The sequence below is a fragment of the Sipha flava genome, unplaced genomic scaffold (genome assembly GCF_003268045.1).
Source record: "Sipha flava isolate LNK unplaced genomic scaffold, YSA_version1 2_pilon_pilon, whole genome shotgun sequence".
Taxonomy (NCBI): Eukaryota; Metazoa; Arthropoda; class Insecta; order Hemiptera; family Aphididae; genus Sipha; species Sipha flava.
The window spans coordinates 2,526,950-2,539,417 of NW_020272972.1; the positions used below are offsets into that span (position 1 = coordinate 2,526,950).

General features: G+C 35.2%; 1 protein-coding gene across 3 annotated transcripts in view; it reads right to left on the minus strand.

Moving 5' to 3' along the window:
- LOC112686051 (lachesin-like) overlaps positions 1-12,468 on the minus strand; it is a 200,326-nt gene that overhangs the window by 159,942 nt on the left and 27,916 nt on the right. Inside the window, exon 1 of one of the 3 annotated variants that reach the window (XM_025558158.1) lies at positions 5,692-5,854. The exons of 1 other annotated variant lie outside the window; for it this stretch is intronic. In XM_025558158.1, the coding sequence (XP_025413943.1) occupies positions 5,692-5,736 (45 nt within the window). In that variant the 5' untranslated portion in view covers positions 5,737-5,854. Of the gene's footprint in view, positions 1-5,691; positions 5,855-12,468 lie in introns of those variants that run through there. One more of the 3 variants, XM_025558157.1, reaches the window with a different exon arrangement.

Here is a 12,468-nt window from a genome sequence, read left to right on the forward strand (position 1 = left end):
AATAAACGTTATGTTAAATTATTCGATATAATCCGCAGTTCTATCGACAAAACGCATTGATACTAATCTTTAAAATGATATTTTCTTTTAATAAAATCTACCATAGCACTCAAGCTTCACTTGGGTAACAATATTCAAATGTTATGCGTTTGCGTTGCAGCTTAGGGAGTGCACCATCTGCAGGTCGTATGTGATTTGTGGAATAACCATGATCACTACCGTTGAAGCGTCATGTAAATAAGATCCAGAATCGCATTGGCGAAGTCGGTGTCGGTGAATAATTAGAGAACATTTTTACGCTCCGATAGTAGAAGTGTTATGATTACGAAATACTTCAAAAAAATTATACGTATGGGGTGTGGCGTTATACGGCCGCGGAAATAAAGCAGGTAAACGAAGAGATTTGAAATATGGTATTGGTCGCATATGGAAGCACGTAAACGAACTGGATAATAGGATAACATGAGGAAAAATTGAAGGTATGGTAGACCAACGGGAAGTGTCCTCCAAGTGCTGCATTTGTCGAAAGAATGGTATCCGGTGCAAGACCACGAAGCTACGCGGAACCGAAGAGGGTATCTGGAAACCGGGAAGAGGAGAGAGCACATATCCGACTGAAAAACCAACCATAAGGTTGAATAGGAGAAAAGAGAGAGAGAGAAGAGACTGCCAACGCACGTGTAGCGATAATCATGTAAATCGTTAGCGCACAGAATGCATACGAACTGGGCGTGATGCGTGCGCGTGCTAATATTCGGTCGTATCGGGTGGTAGTGAGGCGCGGAGGATCGAGAGGTAGTGGATGACGGAAAGATCGAGTGAAGGAAAAAAACACGCGTAATACACTGCGTTATACACTCGTGAACGGTGGTTAGTTAATGTGGCAATTAATACGGTTCGCCGGTGACCAGGTTTTGTCGGTCCTTGTGCGACGTCAAAATCACACGTCGGCCGCACCGCGACCTCACCCCCGTCGATCGGTGTACCTCTCGGGGCCGCTTTTTGCCGTGTCCGTCCGGGAAACACCTACGCTCTTACTTTGCGAAACGCACCGCGTGGCTACTAACCTTAAACACGGTCGGGGTGAACAACGGGAACGCGCGGACGAAAACAAATCGCCGAGACGGTGTACACATGTTTTTACGTGGTAATTATAGTAATAATTATTAAATTATTATTATTATTATTATTGATATATAATTCTAACGATGCGCATTTCACAGGGTGTGCGGCGAGTGTGTCGCGATATTACAAGAGGTAACAGCAGGTGCAGATAGCAGACGTCCAGCCCAGATGTATACCATTACCGTTGATTAAAACCGATTAGCACTCATCCTTAAAGAGTCTGTTAAACTGCTTACAGATATGCCGAAGACACGAGCATAGTTGACAACCGAAGATTAGGGAATACATCAAGACGTTCAGCGCCTTGGTCGGATTCAACAATTCTTGTTTCCATTAATGTAAAAATATAATTTTGTGATATTATTGAAGAAAAAAAAGTCGTGATCTGTAAACCAAATTTGAGTCCCATCACCACAGTGGTAAATAGTTCGTTATATGTATATATTATTACACAATTTCAGTTGGCGATAATGAAACAAAGACTGTGTTGCATGATCACCGTCCTTGGCTTTGCATAGAAAATAAAATGGTAAGCTTTTTGGTCGAAGATATCAAAGGATTTAAAAAATTTACTCTGTGCAGAATGATAATCATCGAATGATCGCCCATATCAGTGCTATGTTATGTAGGGTCCACGCTGGGTATTTGTTTTTTTTTCTCTTTTCCAAAACTATATCTAGACCACCTCAGTTTAAGTTGGGAAGAGTTGAGTTTGTATATTGTTTCGATTTCCTGATGACACGTGTGGACACGGTATTACGCAATGATATTTACTGTGATAAAACGATACCCACTTTTCATCGCTTTTTTTTCCAGTTCGATTTCACAAAAGTAATTCTGTACGCGATTCATAAACAACAATGTTTTGTCCGCGACAAAATGTGCTGGTACGCGCCCGAATAATAACTTATTACCACCGCAAAAACGTATCGCAAACCGCGAAAACTGCACGTCAATGCTACCGCGGTGTATACGATTTCGTGCCCGTACCTCTCCGTTCGACGATAGTTCGGTTTTATTGTACATCAAAACTTTTTCCCGCTCCTGAGAAGATTACGATATGCGTCTGTATAAGGGTGTCTACAAGTCGTATGTATGACAATACGCCGAGAAAAACGCTCTACGTTCATCGACCAGTGCTCTTGCGAAACGAATAAAACGAATTTTAAGCGTCTTCGAATCTCGCGGACTCGGCTTGCGCTACACCGTACGCCTTCGCCACGCCGTCAACCTAATAGGATTAATTTTTAAAACGTACCGCCCTTGTTATGCGTTCGTGTAGTGGGCAGAGGGTAGAAATCGCTAACGCATTGTTACGTATAAATGTTCGTTATTGAAATAAATGTATTCTTCGTATTGCGGTGCGCAGCGGTATTCCATGTATTCCACAATTTTGAAAAGTTTCCAAAGCCGTGCACGTCCAATGTGTCTATCCGCTAATTCGTACCGGTGTCTATTTTAATGGTCTAGCCGTCCTGAGCCGCAGCGATACGGTTTCTACCCCTTCGTTGACATTAATACTGTCAACGACACTGTATAATGTAACACGTATAATGCGACAGTGTATAACGGCGATTTTTCGACCAATCGCACTCACGGACGTATTGATCGACACGTTCATTTTTAAATAATGCGTTTCACATCGATATATACGCTTTGCATAGAATATACGATAATTATTTTATACTCGAGCTAGTAATGTACGGTGAAGCAAAACGTTGAATCTGAATAGCCTAAAATAATTCGACTACCGAATTCTCGTGAAGCAGTTAGGTTTCAACCAAATTTATAACCAAACGAGTAGCATATAATACTAGGCTTTCTTAATAGTACTGTAGGAGATCGATCACCGACACAACACCGAATACACAATTCATTCAAATAGTCGTTTTATTTAGAGTCAAATAGCTTAACCTTTACTCAAAACTATAATGAACTGTAGACAACATTTTATTAAAAAAAAAAAAATTATATTGTTAATGTTGCTCGGGTATATTGCGAATTGAGTCGTATTTAGCGACAGCTTCATCGTAAATAGTTTCCAGGCAAAACTTTTCAAATAGCCATTATATTTGACGTGCGGACGGCGGTATGCTTAAGTCGATTCGTTTTAGTTCCGATAAAATAATATTATTTACTCGAGGACCACGATCGAAACTCGATTCATCACACTTTGTGAACCCATAACGCTTCTAGTTAAACACATACAATGATGGTGCCGATCTCGTAAAACTTTTTCCTCGATAAATTATTAAAATACTCCACGGACAGCAATGTTTTTCTCCGAAACACTACTAATAACAAAATTATTTACATTTATTTTAAAATATGCGTACTCGGTAAAGGAAAAAAGGATAACTAATATTAATTATTTCGTTTATTTTAATTTTTTTTTTTTTTTTTTATATGACTATCATATACGTTCTCGAACGTTATTGATTTATTCACAAGTTTTTTGAATGTAAACACGTACCGGCTGTGAATCGTTTTCAGATTTTGACGACGGAAATTAATTTCATGTACATCAATAATCATTGTACGAAATTCTGTCCACCGTTGCATTTAACACATTAAAATCGAGTTAAAATTCAGCACGTTTGCCCTCCCTTGCGTGCGCACAACGATATGTTGTACACTATAACAGTTCTTTTCAAATTGTAGACTATGATCTACTTGAAAGACGTAAGTATGTAATGGGGGTCGGTGAAATATTTGTCTACAATTTAATTTCAACATGTATACAAAAAATTGGTTCTGTTATTTTAATGATTTGATGAGAGAAAAACAATTGTCCACTTACCACCATAGGAAGAGAAATAAATTTTACTTTAAATTAAGTCGGTCACAGTAAAATTAATTTTGGGAAGCACTTTACCACAAAAATGTGTTTGCTCTAGCCATGTACAGTTTAACTATGAGCAGGCTTTGATAACGAATGTTTTTAATTTCTTCAAAAATATGAATTGAAATTGATACGGAAGAAAAAGCGTTGTTTTTCGTGCGACTAATGTTAATAAATAATATACTACATTGAAGTGGATTTCGATGGTTCTAGAAACGAGACGTGCCAATCCCGCATTAATCTGCGTTAAGAATGGCGTAAACATATTTCGTCGGGACTTAACTGTTATTATGTTATTATTACCGTTACTGCATTGTTATTAATTGAAATGTGTTGTGTCTAATACAACATCTTGGATACGTAACCTACCGCGGCGGATAGCAGTGACGGGTTCTGCTGTGGATTCTTAATGTGGATCAGGAAGACGAATGAAATTCAATACATTTAAACGCATAAAAATGAAATATCATGCGCATCTTGAGCTAATATTTTATTGTATTTTTTAAATTTATTTTACGCGTGGAAAATATAGTTGTTCCTCTTGTTACGGCTATATAAATACACGATCACATTATCTTCAATAATATATTGATTTTCGAATCGATGTAGGCATACCGCAACAAAATCCAATCACATAACCATTTGATTATCTACCGTATTACACTCCAGAGTAATGCACAAGTGAACATTTTTCTATTCGGTGTCCGTACATTTTTCCGTGCTCAAAATACCAAATATATAGCCATGCTAGAGGAGTTATGGACGCGTAGGTGATGGATGGAATGATCGATGTCCCGATGAAAACACTCGTGCGCGTTTCAGTAGACGAAAATGTATAGAATGTATACAACGATATATGGTTCAAAAAAAAGTTCAACCCGAGTTCGTTGACTATCAACGCCAGCGGTGTACCCGTTTGTCACCCGTACCTTTACGTAGAGATTTCGTTATAATATTGTACGGTAATCATAACGAACAATGTTGTTGGGCGATGTTGTCAGCAAGCAAGACAACGCGCGCGAATCAATTAATTCGCAATGAGATTATCCGAATGCTGGTGACTAGCACTGGTTACGGGACGACGTGAACGAACACCGACAATTATTCGAACGAATGCGTTTGAGCGGAACGTTCGTTGAATATTTCATATGGCTCATTTAACTTTCGTTTACATGTAGTACGTACAACACGAACCGTTTGATTCTCCCGCAAGACTCGCACACGCGTGATAACTGTAGAATCGTATTTCCTTCAGCTGTACTAGTTGTATTTATTTTAGCCACTCCCGGTCGCCATTGGATCGCAAGACGGCCAAGACCCGAACGACGATCGATCAGTGGCGATTGGTGGACCCGGAAAACCAGGATCGTGTGTAGAACTGAAAAAATCGAAACCATCTTTAGCGAATACCACAACCGAGTGCAATCGTTGGCCGCAGAACGCGTTCGCGAGCTCCGGTCGAGACGTTCGACGGTTTTCAATGATCTCTACCGTCGATTTCGGGAAATACGTTTTATTCTTTCGAAAGCATCGAGACGTTTCGAATGCGCAACGGATTAAATAACGCTTTTAGATTTAAAGGCATATCCCACTCGACGGATGAAAAAGAAATGAAAAAAAAAAAAAAAAATGAAATTTAATTACGTTCTACGGGACGGAAGAATATCGGCCATAAATATATATAAGGCTTTCAGGATAGATTGGAAACGTGACGCAAAGCTTACGGCCGGTGGCGTTTGATCGACGGCGAGAGAGCAGTGGAACGGCATTTCACATTCGTTTGCGATCACGCACGCACGCGGCGTGCCCACAACAGCTCAACAAACAATTGGGTATGTGCGCACGGAGACCGCGGTGCAGTGGTCGGACGCGTAACGCGGTCGGTCCTGTGATGTGCAGGGGCCGCTCGTCAGCGGAGACTTTGAGACCGCGTCTCCCCTTAAAAAAAAAAAAAACGGCTAACGTAAATAATAACTGTTGAAAAATGTATGAGAAAAATTTTTATTTCTATTGTTGTCCAGAGAAATCCGTGGGCGTGTAACAAAAAAAAAAAAAAGAACAATTAACAAAACGAATATATTTAATATGTTATTTATGCACCGACGAGGTCCCGTACGGCGTGCCGCATAGTACGGAAACCGAGATACATAGGAAATGTATTTTACCGCGTTTTTTAAATTTAATCGGTCACTGCCCGATACCGCGTGCACCTGCCGCCGGGTCTGATTACACGTTATCGCCCTTAATTGTGGCCTACAGGCTACGGGTGACTATTGTTGTGGGTAAAATAAGTATTTCCCAGGGCCTCGCAAAAGGTAACGCCGGCCCTGCGGGCGCGCAACGACTCGGCCCCCGCAACTGCGCACTGCCATCGCATAAGCGCACGGCACTCGCGATTATAACACTCGTATACGATTGTTTTTCGGCCGGACGAAATATTATATAAGATATTATAAAATAATAAATAACATATTAACAAATAGTATATGGAATATATGATGGTACGAATAGTGTTTGTTTAAAAACCCGTTCAACCAGAATAGAAAAACAGTTATTAAGTGTATTTTTCCTTTCGGGTTCCTTTCAAAATTTAAGGAAAAGAACAATTGGTACTCATTTTTTCTTTTTTCTAGGTTCTAAGAATTTAATCATATTAATGTTCATTCCGGACGTTTACGTGTGCAGTAAATTTTTTAATTTACTGCCACTGCCGTCATTATATTTATTCAATCAACCACGGCCGGTACGATGTTGTATTATTATTTTTTTTTTTTTTTCACGTAATATTATGTTTTTTTCACTCCATCGTCCTGGAAATGTTCGCGAACAACAAGAGTTATGGGTATTGTTTACAGATAAAATTATAATCGATTGTCTAACCAGGAAGAAAACATTGTTGCAGAACTTACGAAATGTGAAAATCATCGTCCCTCATTCATGTGTGTGCGCGTGTATTGAATAATAGATATACTAATTCTGAAGATAAACGATATATTAAACGTTCGCGTGCGCGTACAATTCTCTTCTACCGTACGCATTCGTATCGTGTACATTCGTTCACGACGTCGATGGTCGAAGCGTACGTACGCGACTTCGGCCTACACGTACACCTGTACGCTGCACGGGCCAACAGTCATTGTAGTCGTCGTTACGTGGACTTTTTGTCGTCGAAATCACAAAGTCGTCTCCCGGCCGAACACATTTGAAAGTCGACGCGGCCGTTCGTTAGACGTATACAAATGGACTTGGGACGATATCGGTATTTTAGTCCACCGCACATGAACATGGGTGTGTGTATTTGTGTGCGTGTGCGCGTGCGTTAGTGTACGTGTACAGTATTTTTCCCGACCGGAGATGGATCATTAGCGCGTTTGACACACGCGGAGGATACGACAACGATAATGAACTGCAGCAGTACCTGACGGCAACGAAATATTATTATTGATGACGACCGTTCGACAAAACCACCGCCGCGAAGAGAGGTGAAAGCCATCAAAAATGACAACGATTGGTTGGCACATCAAATAGTATGCGTATATTATATTACTTTTCTGTGTGAATGTACATATCTGTGCACGTGTATGTGTATGCGTGAGTGTATATCTGTGGACACGTGTGTGTGTGTGTGTGTGTGTGCGTGTGTATGTGCGTTTGATGAATATTATGAATTATACGATGAGGGTGTAACGAAATACGGTATCACAGGATGATGAATTTTTATTTATTTATTTATTTATTTTTTTTTTTGTCGTTATTGCACTAACTTTTTCCGAGTGCCGAGACAAAGTGAACGTCAACAGCAGCGACCACTTGCTGTATCGAAATATGTTATATGATTTTATTTTTATTTTTCATCGCATTTTTCAACCATGTTTCCGAAAAAAAAAAAAATAAATAAACAAAATAAAAAGACGAGCCACACAACCGTCCGTTTTCGTATACATTTATAATAAAAGCACATAACGTCACGTGTTTACACACACACACACACACACACACACATACACACACGCATACACACATGTACACACACATACATACATGTACTACGATGTGTCACGAGTGCAAAAAGACAGCGAACGAACGCGTTATTATGCGAATTCTTTCTGAGAACTCCGTGAAAAATTCAACTAAAAACAGTATCTTTAAAGTCACTGCGCATATTATTACGCGTTACATATACGCATATACACGTATAAAATACTCTAATGCCGTACTTCGTTTGCTGTGTTTGACAATTGGTTCGTTAAAAAAAAAATAAATAAATAAAAAGCTAGAACGAGAGTGTAGTTTTTTTAATATTTAATTCACTCCTGTGCGTGTACCGTTATGTATATAAAATATTTATTTTGTTTTCAACTTTTTTTCACGCAAAACCGTGCTAACAGGTGGAATAAGATGTTAAATTTTAACCTAACATCTGTGCGCGTCCGCGTACCTACAGCCTGTTGCGCAGGCGACTGTAAAACGGAACTGAAAGTAAAATAGCAGCCGTAACGTTATTACAACTCGAATATGTAAAGCGAAGACTATTTACTTTGATAAACATAGTGGTAGGGTGTGCGCGTAGTACGAAGAACGGAAATGATAGAGAAGTGTGTGACGAGGGAAAAATAAAATACCCGCCGAGAGATGGATTGTCGTGTTCCGCGTACGAGAACACGGGGAGGAAATAAACGAAAAAGAATATACACGACGAAACGGGTAAATAGCTCAACATACGTACGTGTATGTATATTTATGTATATAAGTACGGGTGCGACTAGATATGCACGCAACAGAATGAAATAAAATAAAATATTGATGGCCTTGTATTTTTCTTCATTCTTCTCCGAACGGTAATATTTCATATTGTTTTTTCACCGGGACGAAGAAACATTATTAAACTCGCTACAAACTCTCAAAGTTAAAATATTTGTTCGGTAAATCTCAAATCGGAAATATATTTTAATGATATCTATTGGAGGTATATACATATAATATACGTAAGTACGGTACGCGGGCGCTGTTCCCGAAATTTAATCCTGAAATCATACCTTTATCCGCACGGGGAAACGGGATGCGTGCATTTCGTTGTTTGGTTCGATTTCTTTTTTTTTTTTCAACAGTCACCCATTACAGTGGAATAATCCGTTTATTTTATTAATTTAATTTAACTAAATATTTTTATTTTTTTTTATTTTTTGCGATTAAATGCCGATATAATGGTTGAGGTTTAATGAAAATTTTAATCCAACCATATTATATAACGGTACTCTCATGATTCGGTGAGCGAAACGCATTGAAAAATTATTTTATTTTTTTAATATTCAGCATTTCGTAATAAATTTTAATCACTCAAAGCGTAAACTTAAATACTTATAAGTTTGTATATATATACGTATACTCAATGTGTATACTTATCTGAATATACTTTATTATTATTTTGACTTATTTATGTACCAAGAAAATAAGTTTATTTGTAGTACGTCTTTCGTTTTGCACGGTGTTCCGCTGCATCAATCGTTAATTTATTAATTTTTTTTTTTTTATTAGTACCTTCTCCAACCTTTATCAATAACGTTATTGTCCATTATGTGCGGATCTCCCGTTACAAGTATATTACTAATAATTATTTCCTCGGGTTTTCGGAGGTTTAAACGGAAAACATATTATACGTTTCCGGAGTTTCCGTAATAGTAAAACAAACACATTGAATTCCGCGTGAATTTTCAATTCATCGAATCACTCCGATAAGTACACAGTAATATACAAATCACGCACCAACGGTTTGTTTGGTTTGATTGCGTTCAACAACATTATATCGGGTAAATACCCGATTCCTTCGTTAATGTAAATGGAAAAATATCGTATACGGACTTAAATTGTTTTTAGCGTTGTATAACAAATATTTATTATCGAATAATATTACGACTGATTGCCATTGTTCCATTTTCATTCATTAATAGTTATATTAAGTTAGTTATTTAAGAAGCAAAAATTACCAATTTCATCTAATATTATTGTAACAATAATAACAATAATTTATGATTGAATTAAAAATCATATTTAAACTAATCGATAATTAATTATTATTTCCGTTTAAAATTAGAGAGTTATCATAGAAATCAAGTGTTCTTGTGAATATTCATATTCTATTAATTATTATGTCAAAATCACCATAAAAGCCAAATTAACTATTCAATAAAGTACATTTAATCAAAGGTGGGCTACTTAGAGATATTTTTTAACTCGGTTATGTTTAGTTAATTGAGTTGATATTGAATTAAGCTAACGATTAAGTTAATTTAAAATACATCAATTTAGTTAAAATATATCGTTAACTTTACTTCAATTAATAAGTTAAGTTAATTACAAAAAAAAAAAAAAAAATGATTTACATTATGTGCTGATTTAAATGATATATATATATATTAACAATTAACAACAGATTTTAATTATCATTAATAATAGTGAAAATGCATAAAAATGTTATTTAAGAATATTTTCTATACAACCCTAATTAGAGTAGAAAAATATACATTTCTTCATTGGGATTGTTTTTCAGCATTTTAATATCAGATTTACTATAATTCAAAAAAAGTATTATTTTAATATTCAATAGCAGAATGAAAATTCAAAACAATTACTGCAGCTGAAAGTGTAACGATAAAAATATACAGATAGTAAAATGTATATAGTAGATACAAAACATTAAACTAAATATATAATATTATTTAACTTTATTGAAACCAAAACTAATAAAACAACACAATGGATCAAAGTACCTATTGAATATCAATAAAAGAGTCATCTCAAAAATATTATCAGCTATTAAATTTATTCTCTTATTCAATTATATTTAGTGATATCATCGATTACGGAATCATTCTAATAATAATTGTATTCTATAGATTTACAACCACTTATGATGATAATAGTAATGTAATTTATAGGCGGCTATTTTTTTATTCAATAGTCTTAAGACGGTTGACTAATTTTCCCGAGATCGGCGGGATTCCTATTATAAGTTAAAATATCATGATAAATATTATGTTTTTATCTAAAAATTCTTTGAAGTTTTCATTTTTATATTTTTTTAAATTCCATAAACTTGTTATCGAATGCCGTATTTTACAAAAATATTTTTTCTAATTTTGAAAACAAAAATTAACTTAATGGGGATTAATGAAAAAACAGTACGTTAATTTCAAGTTAGTCTGTATGGAAATGAGTTAGCTAATAAGTTAAGTTAATTTACCAGCAATGTAATAAGTTAAGTTAATAAATTAAATTAACTTAACTTTTAACTTATTAACTCTTTAATGCCCAGGCTTGCATTTAATACTTGCGTAATATTCTTTACAAATAAATAAATCTACTCTTAGTTCATTTAAAGTACATTTTATTGTTACACTCTGAATTCAATTTGGTTGACGGCACAATATTTCAAACTATAAATTATTTTTATAATGAAAAAAATCGACAATCTTGTCATTCATTAAATATCCAAGACAAAAAGGAATGCATAAGCAACGATGATAAATGATTCCCGTTTAGGGAATTCTAGAGGGTATTAGAGTACGTAATATTACATTGTCTTGAAAAAAAAAACCTCATTAGAAATTCAATAGTCATTGTACCAATTTGTGTTAAATTGGTTATGTAAATTATCCTATTAACTATAAGTCTTCAATTATAATGTTTTATACTGTATGTAGGTATATGCGTCTAAGCTAAATCGGATGTAAAATCCAGTTTATTACTAAGAATTTTTATTTTAATTTTTTTTTTTTTTTTTGAATTCCTGTAAACCATGAGACTAATGTTATGTTCTATCATTAAATTAAAAATAATCGAATTAAACATTCTTATCGACTTAATGATGTATAAATAAGTTATAACTTACATTTAAGCACATACACACGCATTATAGCATTTTATATTTTCATGTTTTATGTACAACATTAAGTAAATGAGTTTGATTCAAGATTAATTTTACTAGTAAACGTATTTTGACATTTTCATAATTATACAAATGTTGCAGGTTTACCACATAAATCATTATAATAATGAACCCCTTCAAAATCTGTATAGTTTCATCGCTTTGATTGATCATTATTTTTTTTTTTTTACTTATCAAATTTTGTTAATATAATATTTACTATCCCGATATTATTGTTTTTATTGTTTTAATTTGTATGAACATATACATTTTATTTAAGTATTAAATTTAAATATTGTAGAATCCGTAATATTTTATATAACTGATAATTTTAAAATATTATTTATCAGATTTTTTTTCAAAAGCATGATGTTTACTAATTTTCTATGAAACTAACAATTTTATCCACGCATTATGAATACAAATCATTCAACTGACCATTGTCTTAGACTTTGAGTGAATTACTTTTCAGTGGTATACAAAATGTAATAAGTACCTATTAACTAATCATAGCAGTTTACAATCATCGTCCAACATGAACAGACGTCGTTTTCGTTTGTCCGTTATCTTTTGTACA